The sequence below is a fragment of the Eublepharis macularius genome, chromosome 1 (genome assembly GCF_028583425.1).
Source record: "Eublepharis macularius isolate TG4126 chromosome 1, MPM_Emac_v1.0, whole genome shotgun sequence".
Lineage (NCBI taxonomy): Eukaryota > Metazoa > Chordata > Lepidosauria > Squamata > Eublepharidae > Eublepharis > Eublepharis macularius.
In genome coordinates, this window is record NC_072790.1 from 251,212,496 (window position 1) to 251,236,333 (window position 23,838).

The window sequence follows — 23,838 nt, forward strand, 5'->3', positions numbered from 1 at the left end:
ATGGCTGAGGTAGAAATTACATCCCGTGTGCAACAACAAATCTTTTTTAAAAGGTCTCCAGCATCTCCTTGTATAAATTTTAAGGGGGATAGTTACAGGGTGTTGGGTTCAGTCTGTCTGATCTTTTCTTCTAAGAGTGCAACGAGTGTTCCCCTCTGTGTCAGAGGAAGGCGCCTCATGCCAGGGGGAAAGCGTTGCCAATAGTAGACTAGATCCATAGGATCTAAGCCTACATTCTTCTGGCATCGGATCCCATCTAAATTGGATATCTATTGGGTGATGGTAATCTGGTGCAGGTTTGAAATGCTTGCGGAGGACTTTCCCCCGGGGTAGACATTTGTCGGGGCTGTGTGTGTAGGTTTGTATATAATCAGCCAATAAAGACTTTTGTGATCCCCATTCATGTGCACTTGAGACATATGGCATGTAAATAAAGACCATAATCTGGAGTCTTTTAAAAGCTGCCAAGAACTGGATCACTTCAAAACAGAGTAACCTTCTCTGCTAAATAATGGTTGTGTCAATTGGTGGAAATGTGTGGAATAGCTCAAGATGTGAATAACAACAACAACATTTGATTTATATACTGCCCTTCAGGACAACTTAACACCCACTCAGAGCAGTTTACAAAGTATGCCATTATTATCCCCACAACAATCATCCTGTGAGGTGGGTGGGGCTGAGAGGGCTCCGAGAGAGCTGTGACTGACCCAAGGTCACCCAGCTGGCTTCAAGTGGAGGAGTGGGGAATCAAACCCGCTTCTCCAATGTAGAGTCCTGCGCTCTTAACCACTACACCAAATTGGCTCTCAGTAAGAGGTAAGAGGAGGAAGTTTTATTAATTTTTGTAAGCAAAAATGTGATCTTGACTAAAATATACCTTTCTGATTTAAAGCACTTAGGTCTTGCTTGGCTTCCCCTTTATCTGTAGTGACTATGTAAGGATTCCTGCTTATGACCCTTCCCCAGGCCACAGCACCAGGAATTTAGCTAAGCCCCGAGAAAAGTTTCGCACTGAGTGTCTCGCTCAGCCTCCTTTCTTGCCATCCACAGAAACAAGATAAAAGTTGCTTATTGGATCATCTTCGGGTAAAACTGCAGGTTGCAACGTGAGTATAAGCTAATGGTAAAAATCTTTTGCCATCCGTGCTGAGCTAAATTATTTGGGTTCCCCCATCAATCGTTACCATCGTAAAGACCAATGGGAAGTAGATTTAGGGATCACGGAAGACACAAACAGGAAAAAAGACACATTAATGCATGGGGAAAAGATTCATGTGGCATGTTCTCCTAGGAGGCAACATGAAACCTTCCTCTCTGGCAGCAAAGTGGTAGACAGATCATGGCATCATATATCTGAAGAAGGGAGCTCTGGCTCTTGAAAGCGCACACTCTGAAAATCTTGTTGGTCTCTAAGGGGCTACTGGACTCCAATCCTGCTGTTCTACCACAGACTCCCTCTTAAAAGAATCGACAATTCAAGCACAGCATTGGATCACTGGGTGGTTCGGGTGTTTATAGCACAAATTATATTGCCACTGTTTAGTTCTAACTTGAGTATTTTTGAACCCTTTTTATGTATTCAGCACAAGTCTTTTTCACTGCTTTTATGATGACGATGGTCCATTGGTGCACATAATGCCTTGTAGAACTGAAAGATCTCAAGAAGGGGTGGCTTTTGCATACACACCTCCTACTCAACTTATTATTACAGGAGTTCATGATTGCCATTAATGTATATTTGGAGAAATGAAAAGGATGGACAGACACACATGAAGCTACTGGTCTGTCAAAGTCAGTCTTGTGTCCTGTGCCCGGGGTCTCAGGTAGAGGTCATTCACATCACCTGCAGTCTGGTCCTTCTAACTGGAGTTGCTGGAAATCGAATCTGGGGCCTCGTGCATGCCAATTAGATGCTCTACCACCAAGCCACACCACCTCCTGAGGGCATCCATGGGGCATTGGAGGCCGTGGCACTGTGCTTAGTTGCCAAACCAAAGGGGAAATACCCCCAGGCACTGTTGCCAGCCAGAAGTCCAAGAATCACTGGATCATAGCAAAGCTATGTCTGGCACTCTAACCACACTGGCTTTCATGGGGTAGCTGCTGATGAGCAGTAGCAAGCAGCCACACCTAGGTGAGTCATTTAAGTCTTGTGGCAGCAAGTCGCCTGGTGGTTGGTGCTCAGCCTGCACCAAGAAATCCTCCCTCAAAGGCCAAAACAGCCCTGGAAAGGGCCATGCCCCCTCTCCATGCCTTTTACTGACAGAAACCAAGGCTTGAAGGCTAGCAATACTGTTGGGGTTGCCTGGCAATCTCCACAACGACGACTTTGTTTCTTAAAGCTAAAGGTGCTGCTTCTATTATTTTTGGTTTTTAAAAATCCCTTTTAAGTTTGCAGATTTTCCTGCAAATCTTTATTTTTTCTTCCTAGTTTTTAGAAAGATCTGCCTCGTCTATTTATGGCTACAATCTCCGACTTTTAAGTATGCACAGATGGGTCTATGTTGAGAATTAGGTATATCACATATATTGATACTACTGCTCGATCAGAATTACAACACAAAGCACATTAAAAATAAATGGAAAGAAGGTCAATAGGCAGCAGAAATAATCTTTTTATTAAATGAGTAAATCGGAAAGCAGGTGAGCACCTTGGAGAGTACCAGATTCCAAGAGCCTGTATCAGTTTTTCAGGTTACAAGTAAATCTGCATTGTAATGCATTGGGACGTTTGCCAGGGGTCCTCTCTCATAATATTGGTGCTTTCCCATGAAGACAAGAGAGCCTCTAGCACATAGGTTTATATTAAAATGTATATGTCTAGTTTGTTTTATTGATAAATGTTGATAAATGTAGAAGATAGCAGATGTATGGTATAATGATTATATGACTGTATTTTGAGTTTATAAACTGAAATAAAGTGTATTTATTAAAGAGAGAGCCACTCGCATGACAAGAAGGCTCCTTGCTCCAAGAGGGAAGAACAGCCATTCCCAAAACGGATCCGTGGGGTCCTTGCGATTCTAAGACAAATTATTTCATACACTCAGAAGCAATTTTCCACTAGGGTTCCCTGCCCCTCAACCATGCACATTAGTGCTGGAGAGCTAGAGCAAAGTTTGGCTGCGTTTCTTATCAAATCAACCCAATGTTTTTTTTTAAAAAGTCTGAGAATGCAAAGCCGCAAAGGGCAATCTCTGCTGAAATGTTTAAAACCATTTGGAAACCTCTCTCGCTTTCCCGGGATTCCATGGAAATGTTTTACTGGGGCTGGGAAAAATGGGCTGCCGTCTAGTCAACAGTCAATACTAGTGCAGGAAAGCAAGGACTTTTAGGAGAAAATAGAATCTCACATGTCCTGCATGCGGGCAAGACTGTCGTGTTTGTTTCAGGAGAGGGAATGTATTCTTACGTGCACTAGAATCTGTACAAGGGGCTACTTAGTCTGTTGATATAGGCTGCATACAAATCAGAGTTTTTCCAGAATAGACTGGGACTTGGGCCTACAGGGTGTGCTTTTGAACATCATGGGTCCGACATTCCTCGTGACCTTAAGTGCAGTTGCCCTAAACTATGTGCACCGGCCAGCTGGTACGATCACTACCTTGGAATCTACAGCAGCTGTGTGATCCCTGACTGATCCCAGCAGCACAATATCAACAATTGTAAAAGGTGCACTGCTGCTCCTGGCGGGCCAGCCCCACCACCTGCCATGCTAGGCCTGAAGCGCTGTTCCACCTAGGAGCATAAATCCATTGGGTTTGGACCTTCCCTCAATTGCGGCCAGCCTTAACAAAGAACCTACCCCACACCCATCCTGAAAGATCAAGCAAGCGAGAAATTCCTCACCGACTTAAGGAAGAATCTCTTTCCATGAGGACAAACAGTTTAAGTAGATCAGGCTGCGTAGCTTAGAAGTGGTGGCTCAGACGATCATCACGCGGAGTATTGTGGTCAGATATGCAAGTCTGATCAGCAAAGAGACTTGGCTGGGAAGGGAAGAAGAGGCAGTTTGCTGATAGTAGGATCAAGCTTTTTCTGGCTTTTCCCACCCACAGGGAAAACTCCCTGCCAAGGTAAAAATCAGCGTTATCAGGGAGAAAGCTGAGCTCAGCACTAATGTCCCACTTCAAAGGTTTCTACGTGAAGGAAGCAGGAGCTTTCTAAAGCGCAACCCCTCCTGCCGCTGGAAGTGGTGCAGTCCAGGAGGAGCTCTACCACACTGTCCTGCTGAAACGTAAAACTGGCTGAGTTAGGAAGGCAAGGCTAAACTCCAGGCTGGGGGAATCTGAAACTGATTCCGTGTGAACTAGATCGACACCACACTTGCATTTCACTGTAATGCCTGGAAAGGAGACACGGAGAGACCATCAGCTACCACCACCCCCACCCCCCACACACAGCCCAGACTGCTCCCCACGAGGCCTTCCTTTAGATCCAGATATCAGAGGTGGTGTCTCCACCGGGGTAGCGGATCTCATGGGCGAGGGCTGGTCCGTGAGGCTCCTTCCCAAAATCCACCAGGAAATTCTTGTTCGCTTTCAAGCCGCCTTTGTGCGTGTCCACATCGATTTGTAGCATAACAGAACCTTCCCTGCAAAGAGAGGAGGAATCAGACAGAGGGGGGGTCACTGGACATCGTTGGAAGGGAGGACAGCACCAGAACCAGGCTCAGAATCGAGCACGGCTCCCCTCCCCCTCTCGTCGAATCACAGGGCCTCCACTAAGGTGGCTCCCTTGAAGACTGAATTGAATTTGGAACAGAGAGTGCGTACAGAAGCACTTTTAATGGTGAGCCCACTGTGAGCACATGCACCCATGTGTGGGGCACATGTTAAATCTTCTCTCCCGGGTCAAGCTTGGTGGAAACTATCACATTGGTCCAAAATAGGGGTGAGAGGCATCAGTACACGGCTAAAGGTGGGACAAAACAAAGCTCGCTCTGCAGCTAAGAGGCCAGCGCCCTCTCCTCTATGAAGGCACACCTCTAGATGGCCAGAATCTCTAAATCTCTAAAAATTCACATTTTTGCCAGTTGCATCACCAGGAGAATGCACAAAACTCTTCTCTGAACCCAGTCAAAGGCTCCTGCTCCCTTAAGCATCTCTGCCCATTCTTCCTCCCTGTCCTTTATGCTTGGATCTCCCTCTCTTCATTTTTCCTTCCAACGCCCCCTTGAAAACTCGCTTTCTGCCATGAAACCTTCGGTTAATTCCTCCAAGCTCGACATAGTCTAAGCCCATGATCTTAAACATCTCCATGCCTGAGACCCACGGGAAAGAACCCCACCAGACTGCAGATACGTGACAGGGAATCACATGACATCAGAGATGTGACAGGAAGAAAGGGAGCCAGAATTATGACTCTAAAGACTGTGGGCAGCAGACGGGGGAAACGCAAGTCGAGCCCTGGAGGGGTACCATAGTAAGGGGAAGAGGCCAAACCCTTGAGAAATCCTCTCCACCTCTGAGCGAGTCGACTGCACCTGGCTGTGGCTGTCCTGCTTCTTTTCTCAATATGCCTGCAAAGAGGCAGGCCGTGCTTGTGGTCTACGCATTATTTGCTTCTTCCCAAACAGCCCCCCCAAAACGGCAGCTTCGTAAGGGCTCACAAGCCAGCCCAAAGTGCTGTGTGATCCATGTGAGGGCTCTAATCCAGGGCTGAAAACCTTTGGCCTATTGCCTTGAAAACCCCACTAGGGGTCGCCAAAAGTCATCTATGACTTGACGGCACTCTCTGCCACCAAGCATATATAACTTCACTTGCTCATTCACATTCATTCCTTGATGGCCTGGCTTCTCACACCCCACTGTCCTCTCGCCATACTTAAAAGCAGGGCCGGATCAATGGGCGGGCGGGGGAGGGGTAGTCTGCCCCCGGCGCCACTAAAGAGAGGGCGCTGGGCTCAGCTGCCAGCTGCCGGGAGCACGCGGGTGGCTGAGTGGAGGGCTGGGAGGCCGTCTGCGCCATTCGCCTGCCCTGCTGACGGTGCGTGTGCAGCAAGCCAGACGCCCCGTCAGCGGGACAAGCGAATGGCGCAAGCGGCCTCCCAGCCCTCCGTGCGCCGGGGCGGCTGGCTTGCTGCGCAGGCGGCATGCCTCTGGCCCCTGTATGATGATGTCACGGAAGTGACGTCATCATGCAGTGCTGTGCTGGGAGTGCACACAGGCGGGGAGGAGGCCGGGCTTCAGTTGCCCTGGGGGGCCAGCAACCCTAGATCTGGCCCCGCTTAAAAGGATACGTTCTTTGGGGCAAAGACCTCTTTGCTTGTGCTGTCAAGTACCATGTACATTCACGGGACTGCAACGTGAATGGGAATCTTAAATCAATAGGGTAATCAAGCTCTGATACATCCCTGTGCGGTTGTAAGAGGGGAAAATCTGTTCCATGAGATACCCATGAAGGGCACGCCTGATAGTGGTTCTTAGGCATGTTAATTAAATGGAACCGCTGGGTCCTGAAGGGGGTCCACCTGTACCAGATGCTGAGGACCAACATCAGGGGTTGGTAATAACAACAACAACATTCCATTTAGATACCACCCTTCAGGACAACTTAACACCCACTCAGAGTGGCTTCAAGTGGAGGAGTGGGGAATCAAACTTGGTTCTCCAGGTTAGAGTCCCGCCCCTTTTAACCACTACACCAAACTGGCTCCCCCAGTTCTCCTGCAAATTCTATTTGGGAGCTTCCAAAGTCACCTAGATGGCCGTCGTTGGAGAGAGAGTGCTGGAATCAGATGGGCTGTCGGTCTGGCCCCACAAAGAAGCTATTATTTGTGGATCTATCCTGCCTGAGCCTCTCCTGCCCTTAACTCAACCACTATCCCACCAAGCCAGAACTGACATTTTAAAGCTGCCGTCCCACAAGAGTAAAGAGTTCCGTAGCACCTTAAAGACTTACCAACTTAAGGTGCTACTGGACTCTTTACTATTTTGCTACTACAGACTAACACGGATGACTCCTCTGGATCCATCCCACAAGAGTTTCAAAAGATATTACAAGCACAAACTCTTCTTTCTTGGCCTTTCCAAATTATCTATATAGCTTCCTGACAGTTTTAACTTTTAAAAATAAATCTAAAAAGGAAAATGCAGAAAGAGAAAAGGCATCTTACTCGATCAGGTCGGGGTAGAACTGCTTGTCCCAGCCGCTGTAAAGCGAGGTGCTAACGTACAGCCTCTTGCCATCCAAGCTCAGCTGGATCATTTGTGGCCCACCTTGGACCCTCTTTCCCTGAAAGGTAAGAAAATCAGACGTGGCCCCTTGAGCCAAGGATCCCACAGGTGCCTGAGCATTTGCGCACAGAGATCTACACTTGGTGTTTTTAATTTAGAAAAAGATGTCAGGTGGAAGACCTTATTTGAGCGTAAGCCCCAGTGAACACAGAAAGACTTCCTGAATAAATGCATTTAAGGCAGGGCTGCAAAGGGTGTAGGGTTGAGAGAGCAAGACAGAGAAATCTGCCCCCACCCCCAAGTCTAGAATTCAAGATCAATCAACAAAATTGGTTGGCAGAAGGTGCAGGACAGACAAAAGCAAGCGTTACTCCTAGCGCATAAAGGAGCCTTTGGAATTCATCAGTACAAGATCAAGTGACGGCCACAAACATCATTGCAGTCCAATCCCATGCATATTTACTCAGAAGTAAGTCCCAGTGTGCTCAGTGGGGTTTACTCCCAGCTAAGTGAACATGGGATGGCAGCCATGGTTGGCTTTGTGAAACGGATGAGTCAAATTCGTGGAAGAAAACGTTTTGCTAAAGGATATCAGTCAAGATAGATACGTAGAGCCTCTACAGTCAGGGGCAGTATAATTCAGCTACTGATGGAGGAAGAAAACAGCAGCCCAAAGCTACCCCCTGCTTCCCCTCTGGCTGCCGTTCAGGACAGAAATCTGGTCCCAATGGCCTTTGGCCTGCTCTAGTAAAGCAATGGTTTGCATCTTTTACAATCTTCCACCTTATTCATTCCCTTTCTTGTTCCTTCTTGGAGACGTGAGCCCTTGGGTTGCCAAAAGGATGTCAGACCTGCGAAGTCGGAACGGTATCAGTGGCTGCAGACCTGACCAGGACTCGGGCCTTCTAACACATCACAGGTTCGTTCCTAGCACATGTCTAGACCAGCCTTATAACCTGCGTGGCTGGCCTGCCCGAGTAACTTTGGTTCAGGACTATAAGTTTCCACAGGCCCAGTTTTGGCTTGGCCCTTGAGAAAGGAATGAGCAGGCTCCTTAATTCACTGCACCTGCAGCCTGTGGAAGGGAGTATCAGCTCTGGCCACCCTCCCTGGTTTCTCATGCTAGCAATGCTGTTAACGAAGGGCTGGAGCGCAAGTGAATGGCAAGTGAACAGGGAGGAATACACGTGAGGGCCAAGCTACACATGACGAATGACACTTGAATGGCAAGTGGATTGAGTGGAGGGCAAGTGAACAGGGAGAAATACACTGGCTGTTCAAGTGTCATTCGTCATGTGTAGCTTGGCCCTGAGTCTGTTCACTTGCCAGACAAGTGTCATTCGTCACTTGTAGCTTGGCCCTAAGTGTGCCCTGATTGGCTGACAACTCTTGAAAAGGTGGCGCCTCACAGCACTGTGAATCTCGATCTGAACCTCTCCATCCAGAAACATTCCATCAGCCACTTGTGAGTCCTTTTGCCAGCAGATGGCAGAAAAACTTTAAATGCTGCAATGCCGTTCACCTAGCATTGTGATGTAGAGGGGAATTTCTTCCTCTAGATTTCACTTTTATAGATCTAGCCATCGATTCTTGTTATCTTCCTTTTATCTCTTCGAAGAGAGGGTTTTCTCTTCCATGCCTCTTTGTAGATATACAAAGCCATATACTCACAAGCAGAAAGGGAAGTCCAAACCACGCCAGGCAGCTCTGGCCATCCTGGTATCTGGCATGGTTTGTGAGTATAAGCGACACCAAGAAGCTACTTCGGAGAATACAAGTTGGCAAGCTTTTTAAATGTCTTGTCAGAGAGCCTTAGTTAGCATAGACAAGCTGTTATTATTCTCAATGCCTGTTGCTCTGTGCTTTAATAAGAGTGGTTCCTACCCTGCGTACACTCTTCCTAATCTGAACTTAATATATTTTACTTCTGGTGTCCAGAGTAACTGAGTGAATGTGTGCCTGTACTCCTAGAAACGAACCCGGAGGCTGAAAAATCTCAAAGAACAGATTCCTCACAAGGCTGCTAGGGGTCTCAAGCGGCCGTCGGTTCAGCACTTGGGAATGGGGGCCGGGGCTCTCAGGGTCTAGACAGCACAAGGCGGCTTCCCTGGGTGCAAGAGGCTCAAAGAGACTCCTACGGCAAGGGAAGTCTCCTTGCAGAGTAGGTAGGGACGTTGCCGGTAGCAGAATGCACCCACAGGATCCAACCCCTTCTCTTTTCCTTATTGAGGAGTCAGAGAAACTGACATCTCAAAGGCAGCAAAAATAGTTTTGCAAACAGGCCCGTTTGGACACCAAAAGCCCTTCTGTGACAACCCGCCGCCTCCGTCAGTCACCTTGATCACGAAGGGATCGGGCTGGCACTCCAGCTCCTGGTCCTCAACCACGGTGACCGGCCCTCCTTTTACGATGCTGCCTCCGAGAAAGACCTGCAACGCAAGCAGACCAAAGTCAGGAAGGCGTGTACCACTGAAGGCACAAAACACACCAAGGTGGCACCTTACCAGCTGGGACACATAAACCGTCACCTGATCCCCTTGCAACGTGGTAAAAGCATGCAATCTAAGAACCTCCAAATAGCGAGAGGTTTTCTTCCAATTGGGTTACGTGGTCTTTACCGTTTACTGAAAGGGTGACCCCAGAACATCGGGGGAAAGGTGAGGGCAGAAACCCAAGGCCATGACATGTTAACTTCCTATGTGCATTTTAACGGCTTATGTTTTAATATTGTGGTTTTTAATTGAAAGCCACCTCGAGCAGAGTTCTGAAGAGGCAACACAGAAATAGGCTTAATAAATCAAGAAATACGTAAAGAGCTTTGACGACGTTTATCTGTACATCATAGGAAGGAAGGCGGCATGGTATAGCCTGATCGCATCAGATCTCAGAAGCTAAGCAAGATCAGAACTTGGATGGGCGATCACTAAGGAAGATTCTACAGAGGAAGGCAATGGCAAACCACCTCTGCTTCTCACTTGCCTTGGAAGCCCCTTGCTAGGGTTACTATAAGTCGATTGCAACTTGACGGCACATACACACACACATCTCTGCCCATCATGCTTTAAGGGATGCCAGACTGGTTGACAATCATGGCGTTAATGAAATCCTTTTACTGAATCTCAAAAGATGTGGAGAGCAAAACCCATAGCAGCAGGTGTGGTAAAACTCTAGCAAGAGAACTAGACAGCTTGGAGATTTTTGTTTTCAGCTTCAGCTCAAGCGACATACAAACTGGAACCAGGGACAGTGGTGGGAGATGCGTGTCTTTGTAAGCAGGTGAGCTTTTAGAAACAGTTGCGCAGATTTTCAATGCAGTGATGTTTTTGAATGGGGAAAGATTTGTCTCTGGGAAGTGCTATTTATTTATTTACTTAAGATATTTCTAATGCTGTGCCTTTAGAGTCTCGGCCAAGGTGGCTTGCAATTAAACACCGTAACAATATCAACACCAGCTGTTAAAAACAATCCGCTGGCATCTCTGACTTATTTATTTAGAACATTTTTCTGCCACCCTTTCCAGGAACCCACCTGATGACAGCTGACAAAATAAAATGTGCAAAATAAAATCTGATGCAGCGAAGCCCCCAACACTCAAAGCAGTTACACCAGTTGGGAAAGTTTCAACACATCACTGTACAGGTGAGCAATCTAAATGGCTGGAGAGGCAAGACTGGCAGATGAATAGCCAATGAATGAGATTTAACCTGCAAATTGCAAAACTGGGAGGAAATTGGGGCTTACTCTGCCTGTGATGTGAAGTAGTTGCTGGGATATCTTAGTTCTTTTAATATATTTTGCCTGTCTTCCCTCTTAAGCTGCTTTTAATACTAGGTCCGTCTTTACCCTTAAGCTTCCAGGCTGATCTAGTGACCCTGAAGAAAGGCATGATAGAAATATTATAAATCCGAATGAATGAATGAATGAATGAATGAATGAATGAATGAATGAATGAACGAACGAACGAACGAATGAGGTGGACCGTTCCTAGTCCTAGAAAAGCCCTGCTGCAGTCAGCTTTTACCTGGCCCACCAGTTTGGGCTTCTGAGGGTTGCTAATATCATACTGGCGAATGTCTCCATGGATCCAGTTGCTGAAATATAAGAATCTGTCGTCCAACGAAATCAGGATGTCCGTGATGAGACCTTGTGGGGAATATTGCAGAGGATTATGGAACAAGCCACAGAACCTATTACAAACTACCGTGAGTCACCCATTTGGAAAGCTTTAAAACAAATCTTCTGTGCTGCTTTTTATAAAGGGAACAGGACTGTACTCCGTGCTGGTGTTTATTGTATGTATTCTCCTGCTCTTTAATGCATCGTCTTCTATTTTTGCAATTCCGTTTTCTGGCTTGTTTATGATATATCATGCCGGATACCTTTTTCCTCTTTGCCTCGTTTTCCTAACTCTGGTAATCCTGGTCCTATTGATTTGTTTATTGGGCACCTGATGCTGTCTGATTACATTGTGTTATAATGTGTGATCCGCCTGGAATCTCATCGAGGAAGGAAGGCTATCAAGTAAGTAAGGAAAACAGACTTCAGAGTATTGAAAGATCCACTGTTCGACTGCAGAACAACATGACTACCTCCCTGAAACTATCTGGTCGTGTAAGTTCCTTTAACTTCCTATCCTCCATGAATCTGTCTAATCCTCTTTGAAAACCACCTGCGCTTGCGATCATGGCACACTGGATTTTGTTCAAACATCCAAACCTATTCTCCAGAACGGAGCTAAGGAAGAAACAGTTGTGCGTATTTTCAGCAGAGAATAAAGTTTTGCACAGCCGTCACTGGCTAGAGCTTAGGACGCCATGAAAGTGCTATCCCCGTACAGGTTTTCACCTGTTTTTAAAAAATAATCATGCTTTTCTTACGAAATGCAACGAAGGAGCAAATATACATAATATACATGTGGCACCTCTAAAATTTAAAAAGACGTTGGAGGAAGTGATGCTCAGCCTACATTGTGGAAAATGGGCTGCAACTTCTGTTCATGGCATGTTTGTATGTAATTGTCAGGTTTTTCTTAGTACCTACAAATGGCCCATACGGCTACCATCTAACAGCAATGCTGATCCTGTGAACCTGGGCAGATCATGAGAGGGAGGGCAGGAAGGGTTACATCACTGCTTAGTTCTTGTGGCCTCTTCTTGCATGCCCAGGGTAATGCCAATTGCCACTTTGGGGGGTCAGGAAGCAATTTTCCCCAGGCCAGTTTGGCTAGGGATCCTGGAGGTTTTTTGCCATCTTCTGGGCATGGAGTAAGGGTCACTAGGACAGTTGCGGTGGGGGGGGTAGTTGTGAATTTCCTGCATTGTGCAGGGGGTTGGACTAGATGACTCTGGAGGTCCCTTCCAACTCTATGATTCTATGATTTAATTAATAGTCCATTGCAGAAATCTGTTTTTAGAAACCCCCAAAACTGGTGAATGATTTTTGACGCTAGCGAGCAGCAGTTTTTTGAGGGCTGCTCAGGTCTGCGATGGCTTCTAGAGGACTGATGCCCCTTTGCTTGTTTATTTTAAAAATTATATGCTGCATTTCTTCCAGACGAGTCTTTCAAAGCACCTGACAAAATCTAAAATCAAACCAAATATAGTATTTGAGGATAGTGCTGCCAGCCTGTAAATGGTTTTGTTCTTGCCTGCTCAACCTGTATATTAAAAAAGAAAAGCTATTGCTAAGCCCCCAGACATTTCAAATACAATCTCTGGATGAGGTGGTGTTGCCAACCCCCAGGTGAGACCTGGAGATCTCCCTGAATTACAACTGATCTCCAGACTAGTTATCAGTTCCCCTGGAGAAAAGGGCTGTTTGGGTGTGTGGACTCCATGGCATTATAATTCGCTGAGTTCCTTCTCCTTGCCAAACCCTACCTTCCCCAGGCTCTACCTCCAAATCTCCAGGAATTTCTCAACCCAGAGTTGGCAACCCTGTCACAAGAACTTCAGCTCAGCTGAGCTGCTCTGGAACTTCCTGCCACATGACAGCTTTGCAGCCTCTTGAAGTTACCTGGCATATCTTCAAGAAGCCATCCTTCCACCTTCTTGTTGGGCACCTGGATCACCTTCTCGGCTGCCCACGTCCCGTCCTGCAGGAAAAGCCACAACAAAGGAGGTTGATGCCAACCTTGTCGCCATTCGCGTTTATTAACTCATTCATTAGCTTAAACCAGGGGTCCCCAACCCCCGGCCTGCAGACCGGTACCAGTCCATGGCATGTTAGCAACCGGGCCACACAGGAGGTGAGTGGCGGGCGAGCGCAGAGCCGGCTCCAGGGAGCAGGTGAGGTAGGTGGTCGCCTATCACCCCCCGATGGGACCGTCTAGTTGCAGGAAAACAAGCTCAGGGCTCCCACTGATTCTGCATTGGGGTGAGTTGTATAATTGTTTCATTTTATATTATAATGTAATAATAGAAGTAAAGTGCCCAATTGTATCATTCCGAAACCATCCCCCCACCCCTGGTCCGTGGAAAAATTGTCTTCCACGAAACCAGTCCCTGGTGCCAAAAAGGTTGGGAACCGCTGGCTTAAACTATGTCCACCCTCCCTATGTACAATACGTTCTGAAACAATGAAGGACGGAAATCCAACACAAATATCAGCATAACGGCAGGGCTGGAATTGAAGGAAAACACAAAAACCAGCATGCAGAAATCAGCTAAATTAAAATTTCGCTGAATGCCAAGGAAAATTTCATCACTTTTTTTAACCTGGTGCCTGAAGCTAAAATGACAAGACTAAGGCTATTGTACTGTAACCATAGCTTAGAAAGCCTAAGTATCTGTGTAGTCAGAACTATGTACTGTCCCTTTAACAATTGGTACTTATGGGAATTGTAGTCCCCCCTCCAATATAGAAGTTTTATTGTAGGCTTCCTGTGAAGGTGTTAAAAAGTTTTATGGTCCTCTTCCCTCCTTTGTTCGGACCCTTTCCCTCAAGGATGCAACAGTCATAATGAATTTAACGCTTGTCTACAACAAATCTGGACCAATAAAGATGTATCTTGCTTATGTTTGAACCATGCCGCGTTCACTGGCTAAAACTGTGAGTAAGGATCCCTTTTACGATCTGGGTTGAGAAAGGCAGCGCGTTAGAGCTATCTGGAAGCTAGCATCTTTCCCAGCTGCTTCCAGAATAGCTATCGTACTTTGGCCACATCAAGAGAAGACAAGACTCTCTGGAAAAGTCTATGATTCCAAGGAAAGTGGAAGGCAGTAGGAAAAGAGGAAGACCCAAAACGAGATGGCTGGACTCAATAAAGGAAGCCAGAACCTTTAGTTTGCAAGATCTGGGCAAGTCTATTATGATAGGACGTTCTGGAGGTCATTTGTTCATAGGGTCACCATAGTTCGGAAGTGACTTGATGGCACATAACACATATACACATAAGGCACAAAGTAGTTGCTGGGTTTCACAGGGATCTTCCTCTGGCTGGACGTGAAACAAAAAATGGGGAGGTGGGAGAATTTAACAAAATATGATGCTGTTCGAAGGGATGCTTTTTTCAAACGACGATTTGGGAAGTTGTTGGTGGGCAACAACTTGTGCCCTGAACAGAGGACAGCAGGTGGCAGCAAAGAGGTAACATAAAAGACGCCAGTGGCTGAGCTCTGTCACTGCACACACGTCCATCAAGTTAGACATGTAACTCCTAGGCAGGGAGTTTCCAGCAGAGCAGCTCACGAGATCAATGCTTGGTGGTTTTTTTAGAAATTAGTACTTGCGTAATTTCTCTCGAAGTGAATGATTTCTTTTTAGTGTTGTGCGGCGGCATAAATCATTAACCTCTGTTTCTCCGCTCGGGGCTTATTTCACGTTCCCTCCCATTGTAAGAACTGTTTGCTCAGCTCTCAGCATACATGAAGTACCTATTACAGACCAGATGTTCCTCTTCAGAAACTTCAATTGTCTACACATAATAGAGATGTCATTGATGGGGGGGGGCGTATTCCTCATATGAATTCCCACTCCCCTCTGCTTACAGATCTCAGCTGAACCAAAAAATCCTCAATGGCAATAGGCAAGCCTTCATCTCTCTGCCCCAGCACAAACACACACACACACAAAACACCATCCGCAACATGGGGATAAGAACATCAGCGTTCATTACAAAGTTCTTGTAAACTTTCCCTGAAGAACTTTATGGTAGTGCATGGTTGAATTAAAAATGAATAATAGAAAAGTTGAAAAGGAGAACCTTTTTAACCTTATACATTTATAGAGTTTTATAAGCAGAAAGGGGGTCAGCTCTCTGCCTCCAAGGAGCTTACAGTGTAAAAAGCGTGGAGGGGAAAGGGAACAGACTCAAAAGATGGGCAGCCATAAAGCTTGCTTGAGTGGCCTTCAACCAGCTGCTGTCCCAGTGTAACCTACCCCACAGGGTTGTTGTGAGACTAAAATGAAAGGGAGGAAATGGTGTGTGCTACCCTGACCTGTTGTTTACTAGCACAACAGAAAGGGAGAGCTGAGTGTTGGAAAGGATGGGTGTGAGAAAATATAACCATATATAACTTGCACCTGGGATTAAAGGTCTTGTTTATGGCTCTCTGTAAAAGGTGGTGCACATGGGAGCTGGTGTGTACTTAACAAAAGCATTTCGCTTGTTATTGCATGTCCCTTTTTTAAAGATGGGAGAGATTCTTTGTGGAAGATTGGCAAGGCTGGGGGGAATGTTGACATGACCGGCACAAATGGTGCAGTTTTGGTAAGTGGTTGCATTCAAAAACAGTGTCTTAAAAATCCACTGCCTTACTAAATGCTGCCTTCTATACACACCGTCCCATGATGAGCAAGAAATATTTTGCAAAATGCAGCTGGTCACTCCTATGGCAAGATAAAAAAGTGGCATATAAGACATACGAAGCTACTTTATATTGAGATAGACCCCTGACCCTTGTAGCCTGATGCTGTGTGGGCCAGCCCTGGCTGTTCTAATCCAGTGTGGGCAGGGACTGTCCAAAGTATCAGGGCAAAACTTTTTCCATTCCAGCTGTCTTCCTCTCGAGCCAATTCATGTAGAGCAGCCAGGTCTTTCAGTATTAACCGAGAATTGCATTTTAGTGTTTTCCCTACTTATCTTTTCCCAGACCTGAGCTGTGCAGATCTTTTAAAAGCCAAAAATGACATTTCAGCACCAGTCTGCCTCGATCCCACAGTCAAAGTTCTATTGAGGTTTCCCAGGGATACTGTCCCTTTAAATGCCCCCTCCCCTTTTCTTTCTGCTCCCAGCTTCATCAACCATATCCTATTCTATCCCATGGCCAGCCTCAAGATACATCAGAAAATTGTTAACAACCCGTTTTTAAAGTTTTGGTGTGGTGCTCTCGTTTTTTTAACCGTTGTACTAGCACTACTACAAAAGCGTGCTCATTTAAAAAAAAATTAAGGGGAAAATGAGCAGCGCCTTTACCTATTTAACATTTCCCCCACCCAACCACCACCAAAAATGTATAATTTTAAATTGATTCATTGATGCTCTTGCACCAGGAGTAAAACTCTCTGAACTTGACGGGGAGTGCTTCTGTTTGTAGAAAGGTTCCGCAGGCTCTAACCATAAGTACGATTTGGATTTTTACGGGGAATATTATACTATGATAAGGGCTGTTTCCAGCGGACTGTGGGAAAGGGATGCCTGAGCACTACTACGGCGATCAGCTATGAAAGCAATCTAAGATCCGGGGTGGAGATGTTCAGTATGGAACCTGGGCCCTTCTGTGCGCTACACAATTGCCCGGTCCTTTTTCTCTGGCTTTTCCCCAGGAATTGGTCATAAACTCAGTCAGACTAATATGACTACCTGAGTCTTGTAGAAACGATGGACCGCGCTGCTGAGAGCACAGCCGATGAACCCTTGCGAAGCATCCGGATCGTGGAGAAAGCGGATTTCGAGGGGGATGGAATTCTTCCCCACGTCGATGGACTGGATGAGCTCATGGGTGGTCCAGTCCCACACGTTAATGTTACCACCATAGCAACCTTAAAAGAACAGAGGAACACTTTTGTAAAGAAATTAAAGAGCTGGACAGCAGACTCTAGCTTAGATACAGGTAACTTTCCCCTCCACCCACCACCACCCCGCCAAGCATACAAGCAAAATTTTCTGGACACACAGGCCTACCCATCTGAAGAAGGGAGCTCTGACTCTCGAAAGCTCACACCCTGAAAATCTGGCTGGTCTCTAAGGTGCTGCTAGACTCCAATCCAAGCCCACCCCAGGATTTCACAGGGCAACATTGCAACATCCATTCTGCCTGCTCCTATACACATCCAATTGCTTCAGATCGAGATGAGAACGACCCCCTTAAATATCACAAAGCTTCCTTTGACCAAGTCAGAAGATTGGTCCCTCAAATTCAGCACTGTTGCCTCAGCAGTTTTGCAAGGTCTTGGGCAGATGAAAGTCTTTCCCACCATCTGGAGATGCCGAGGACTGAACCTGGGGCCTCCCTCCCTCTCTAGGGCCGATTCCAGATGACTAACCTTAAGGTGTTTCATGCCGCCCTCTTCCGGATCGCGACGGGGAAAATGCGAAATATCGCGTTTCCTCGCGCGAGTTTGACGCATCGTCACCTTAAGGTTAGTCATCTGGAATCGGCCTAGCTCTTGGCTATGCCCACCTGTCCACTAGACCCCTTCCTTTCCTAGTTGAGCATCTCCTCGGTCCTTCCTCTCTACAACTTTCCTTTCCTAGCTTCTTCCTCCTTCCACCCATGGGGAGCCCGAACCCCTCGGGATCAAGACAGCTCACACTCCTGAGCGCCCAGCCCCTTAACAACGATCAAGCGGCTGACCTGAACATGCCAGGGGGTTCCGTCACCACCCCCACGTTAGGAGGGAAACCCTCCTTTACTCATTCAGTCTTAAAGGCACAGACTGCAGTATCTGCACAGAGGGCTACCTCACCTTTCTCCAAATCGGCTGGATTAAATCCATTCACAAGGCATTTGGGCACGCCCCATTCGGTGCTCATCAGGACGTTGTGCCGTGGCTGGTACCAGAAGTCGTAGCCCAGCGAGGGGACTTTGGAGCCTCTTTCCCAGTTCCCCTTGACCTCAAAGGTCTCACCATCCAACAAGACAAAGCCACCTGAAGGTACAAATATCATTGCAATTGCTGATTAAGAGGCGTTTTCTGCAAAACCTGAAACATTTTCAATACTTGACAGCAGAACTCTGTGCGTGTTGTGAATTCATGGTGAGAGAGAGAGAGAGAGAGAGAGACAGAGAGAGAGAGACAAAAATGTACTTTCTTCAGAATCTTTTTTTAAAGGAGAGGCTAAGTTTCTGGCCCTCACAATTGGAAAGATTTGCTTGAAACCAGATGGAATGTGGCTGTTGAACTATGAGAAGCCAACAAGCCAGTTGAATAAAATTTCCAGTGGAGGAGGAAGTGCTTCAAAGGTCTGCGTGGCCATCCATACCGGAAAAATAAAAAAGAATGCAAAATTTTACTCCCAGGTGGCATACTGGCCCCACCTCTGCAGGCCTGGCATAAGCTGTAATTGCTTCCGTTCCAGAACTCCTTCGAAAGAAGCTATCTGGTTTTTAAAAAGACGGCTACTTCAGCAGCGTTGCTATTAATTTCATTAGTAGATGAATAAATAATGGAATAATTATCTTTATTAAACTATTATGGCTTTTTTTCACTCTTTAGGGATGATTTTACATTCACATTATTTTACTGGAGTCTTTCGTATTTCATCCTGGGTTATCCTTCCAAACCAAAAGTCAGGACAGAAAGTCACTAAACCAACAAGGAACAAGTAAATAAAATTAAGTGTTTTTTTTAAAAAATGCTGAATAAATTATGCAAAAGCCAAAAACGCATCAAACCGATTTGCTTGTTTCTCGTGATTCGTACAAGGGGCAGAACTGACCATTCCTTGGCACAGATTGCAGAGCCCTGCCCAAAGGCCTTTCAGGATACAGACGGGCATCAGATCCTCTATCACAGCATGGGAAGGAGGGTTGGCTTCACTGAAAGGTGGTGAGGGGGAGGCTATCAACACATAATCCATAATAGCAAAATGGAACCTCCATGGTTAGACACAAAATACCTTAGAGTATCAGGTGCCTGAAGTTCAGCAAGGGTTTGCCATCATTGAGACGGCCTGAGGGTGAGGGGCTGGCTATCCAATGTGGGATCTGAGCAGCAGGGCCCTTCTGATGTTCTCTGGATGTGCTGAACGATGCGGAATATGCGCTTACCTGCTATTCTGTACCTAGAAAGGTGGGCAAAGGAGGTCTTGCCTTTCCTCCTGCCGCCTAGGCTGATGTTATCTTAAAAAATAAGCCTGCGTCTCCACCCCTTCCAAAAGGGAGCCCCTGATCACCAACCTTTGATAAGATAGCACTCCCTCCCTCATTTGGAGGCGGGGGGGGGGGCTTCTGATACTGTAAATGTTCCAAGGAGAAACCAAGAGGGGCTCTCTCTTTATTTGGAGGACAAAAGACCAACCAGTTAGACCCCTGTAGCAGCTTCCCTTGAGCTCCTTGGAATAACAGCAAGGTAAAAATGGAATCCTTTGCCGAGAGTTTACCTTTCCCGTTGCCGGAAGGGTCTCCCATGGTGCTGATCATAATTTCGCCAGTGCCCAAGCAGTGGGTGGTGTGTGGGTTGGCCAAGTTGCACTTCCAGTATACCTCCACGGGCTCGACCATCTAAGGGAAGGTTTACACCAAAAGTTAGGCTCCCTGTGGCTTCGTGACGGAGGGTCTCCTGGTAGTCCAAGATCCTCTGATGTCATCTGCGTTCAGTCCCTCCATGCCTCATTTGTCAGATTTGAATCAAGGTGTCAAAAATATTTACTAATCAGAGACCAAATATCGAGTTGGAGCCCACGAATGTGTTCTGCTATCCTCAGTGCTCTCCCCAAGAGTAAGGAAAGTTCCCTTCTGGTATTAGGGGAAGGTTGCTTGCTCAAGAGAAAAGCACTGCCAATACAGAAAGGGTTTGCAAGATCCAAGCCATTCTTCCTAAATGTTTCCAAAGAGGAGAGAGAGTCCACTCTGTTGAGACACCTGTCTTTCAATCTTGTATGCCCCTGTGATGATCAGGCTGGGAGATTCCTGGAGATTTGGGGATGGCTCCTGGGAAAGGTAGATTTTGGAGAGGGAAGGAATCTCAGCGGTAGGTTCGCCAACTTTCAGGTGGGAACTGGCGTTCTTAAATTACAAGTGATCTCCAGACTACAGATATCAGTTCCCCTGGAGAAATGCTACGGTATACCATAGTTTCTAGGTGAAATCCCTCCCCAAATTCCCTGCTCCACAGTCACTTCCCCCCACCCCCCCAAATCTCCAGGAATTTGCCAAGCTGGCGTTAGCAACCTTACTCCTAGAGACTGCCCTCCAAAGCCCCTCCATGGGAACTGCTCTCTGTAATCTGGAAATGATTTCAGGCTGCTCCTGGAGGTTGGCAACCCTAGTGATGACATAGCATATGGGCCTCTCCTTATTGATGGTGGAAACTTAACTGGTGACACGGCAATTGTGTAGCAAATAGTGCAATCCTAAGCAGAGTGACACCCTTCAAAGTCGATGGTCTTCGAAGGATGTAACTTTGCTTAGGGTTTCACGGACAGATTTCCAACTCCTGGGCTACCATCTGCAGAACAGAGTTCCGCCACACGATAAAGAGATTGGCTGGCAACCAGGGAACTCCAGAATTCAGGGGTCCAAAAATCTCAGAACCAAATTCAAACCTGGATGACAGTTTAAAGTTTCAGAGGTAATGACTGAGATTGCTTCCAGGAGGCCAGAAGAGAAGACCTGCTAACTCGTGTTTATAGACAGGTCCGTAGTCTATGGCGAGACACTCCTCTGTGTAAACTGGCTGGATATTTGGAGAGCTCTCTGGGGCCCAGAGATAAGCTAAGCTAAGCAATTTGTGGACAACCTAGTCAAAGTTTCTAGGAGCATCTCTTTCTTGATATATGCCCAGGGAGTTGAATAGAGTTGATGCAAAAAGAAAGATTAGAACAGATTGCTTAAGAGCAACCATTTGCTTGAAGCGACATGCAAAGACAGTCAAGGAGGAAGGTGGATAATATTTGTTAGGAGTTGCTAAACCCTGTTTAAGCTCTTTCCTCAACTGTTCACGTGAAAGTGAGCTTGTTTCGAGAAGATGAGACCCAAAAGAAAGAGCAAAATAGTAGAGTCCAGTAGTAGCACCTTTAAGACTAACCAACTTTATTGTAGCACAAGCTTTCAACAACCACAGCTCTCTTCATCAGCATCTGACTCTTTACTATTTTGCTACTACAGACTAACAGGGCTCTGGATCAACGACAAAAGAAAGAGTGGTGGCCTCTGAGTCGACCGAGCATGGTGCGAAAGAGCCTGCTTCCCAAAAGATGGAGCAACGTATATTTTGACCTTCCCGTTGAAAGAAATAAGATAATTTCCCCTTGAAATTTGGACTACTTTGCCCGTAGAAGCTTAGAGTTTGCTGCTGCCCCTTCCTCCTATCTACGTAGAACAAGGGAGGTGAGGTGAGGTCTGCCAGTGGCTATTAGGCATGAGTACCAAAGAGAACCTCCATGTTCAGAGGCAGTATGCCACCAAGTATGAGCTGCTGAGGCAGCAGTGGGAGAAGACTCTTGCTGTCAAGACCCACATGTGGGATTCTGGGAGGCTTCCAGCTGGCCACTGTGGGAATCAGGATTCTGGACAAATGATTGGCATTGTCCTTCTTAGTGACTTACAAGAAGCCACCAGGGCTACAGAGTGATGAAATGTCAGACTGACCACTCATCCCCTCCTAAATGCCCAACTACTACTACTACTACTACTACTACTACTACTACTACTACTACTACTACTCCTCCTCCTGGGGATGCCAGAGTCGAAGAAAAAGAACAAGAAAAAATGATTAAATACAGAGATCTGGCAATAGAAACCACCTGACTATGGAAGAAGAATGCAACAGTAGTCCCCATTGTCGTCAGGGCACTTGAAACCATCTCGAAAATTTTTGCAATTCATATGGAAACAGTGGCTTTCTGACGTAACATCTACAGGACGGCAAAAGACGGCGCTACTTGGAACAGTGTACAGATTACACCAATATTGGGCTGATGCTTAGGTCTCCGGTGGAAACTTGTATCAGCTTAGCAAGGCCAATCAATAATAACATGTGACTTCTGCTAACTGCAGCTTTCTGACATAGCACCTACAGAATTGCAAAAGACGGCATTACTTGGAACAGCACACATATTGCATTGATACCTGGCTGATACTTAGGTCTCTGCTGGAAACTTGGTATCAGCTCAGCAAGGCCAATCAATGATAACATGTGATCTTTATTTATTATTGCTTGTATTGCATGTAATCTGAATGATGATGATGATGATGATGATAATAGTGCCCCACTCAGAGTGGTGAACAAAGCCACTGTTATTATTATCCCCACAATACAGCTGGGGAGCTGGGTTGAGGGGAATGGTTTACCCAAGACCACCAACTGAGCCCATGGCAGTCACAGGATTCTAACCAGCAGAGTGCTGATTCACAGCCCAACCACTTAACCAGTACTCTACAGCAGCTTTCTCATGCTAAGCTTTACAAAACATGTACGGAACCAAAACTGCAAGGATGTAGGAGAAAATTGGAAGGGAGAAGAGCACAGGGATCCTTCTCTCTCCTCCTCCGCTGAGGACGGAAAGTTTTTCTCCCACTAGGGACAATTCCATCAGGAAGTGGGACAGGAAGAAGAACCTGGAGGGACATCTGGATGAGAGATGGTGAAATATCCAGATGGCGAAAGGTCAGAAAGCAAGAAATGAATTGTCAAGCCTTAGAATGCTCTCCAGTTTCACCAGGGACATTTCCCACGTTTCTGATCTCTGGCCAGTCTGGTGTTGTGGTTAGAATGTCAGAACAGGATCTAGGAGTTACGGATTCCAAAGGTCTCCTGCGTGACCTTGGACCAGTCACTTTCTCAGCCTAATCTACCTCACAGGGTTGTTTTGACGATAAAAGGGGAAAGGGAGAATCGTGCCTATCTCTCTGACCTCCTGGGAGGAAGGTTCATTATCTTTACATTATCCTTATTGAAGAGACTGGTGTGTGTGTGTGTGGGGGGGGGTCCTTTTACAATTTTTATAGCATGTACAAATATGCACATTCTTTGGGCTCCACCTTTCTTTCTCATGGATTTCTAGAAATTTAACTCTCTGAGTGCTGGTGGGGGCCGCAGAGAACTCTTCTTGTCCCTGTGAACCCAAAAGTACTGATTTCACATGCTGCAGCTGGTGAGGTGTGGTCTGAACTGTCAGTAGCACATTATATAAGACAATGGTGTTTTTCCAGTCTCTCTATTCAGCCAAAAGAATAAACCCCCTCTTGGCTTAAACCTGTGACAGACTTGGCAGAAGAAAAGAATTTCACAGACAGAAGGCAACGAAAGAGGCTCGGGCAGTTATCCTGGGTGTTTTGAGCAGACAAGAGTGTACCTGTCTTTGACAAAGCATCTCCAAGGGACAATTGCTTGTGGTATTTTTTAAAAAGATGCCTTTTGAGATACTGGTCTCATTCAACAATCTAAATTCTCCTTGTGGTATCCTCGGCTTAAGAAAAATATATTCTTCTCTCGCTACTTAGCTGACTTTTCTAATGTAACGTTAACAAAGGTTTTCACTAGTGCTCATTTC

At 46.3% G+C, this 23,838-nt stretch overlaps 1 protein-coding gene across 1 annotated transcript in view; it reads right to left on the reverse strand.

Annotated features, from left to right (window-relative positions):
- Window positions 1-2,602: 2,602 nt before the first annotated feature.
- Window positions 2,603-23,838, reverse strand: part of LOC129342196 (methanethiol oxidase-like) — a 37,244-nt gene continuing 16,008 nt past the window's right edge. The window contains exons 5-12 of the mRNA XM_054997835.1: window positions 19,726-19,846; window positions 18,090-18,272; window positions 16,984-17,162; window positions 13,197-13,275; window positions 11,203-11,324; window positions 9,518-9,610; window positions 7,121-7,239; window positions 2,603-4,597 (exon numbers count right to left, since the gene is read on the reverse strand). Coding sequence (XP_054853810.1) covers window positions 4,435-4,597; window positions 7,121-7,239; window positions 9,518-9,610; window positions 11,203-11,324; window positions 13,197-13,275; window positions 16,984-17,162; window positions 18,090-18,272; window positions 19,726-19,846 — 1,059 coding nt within the window. The 3' untranslated portion in view covers window positions 2,603-4,434. The remainder of the gene's footprint in view (window positions 4,598-7,120; window positions 7,240-9,517; window positions 9,611-11,202; window positions 11,325-13,196; window positions 13,276-16,983; window positions 17,163-18,089; window positions 18,273-19,725; window positions 19,847-23,838) is intronic.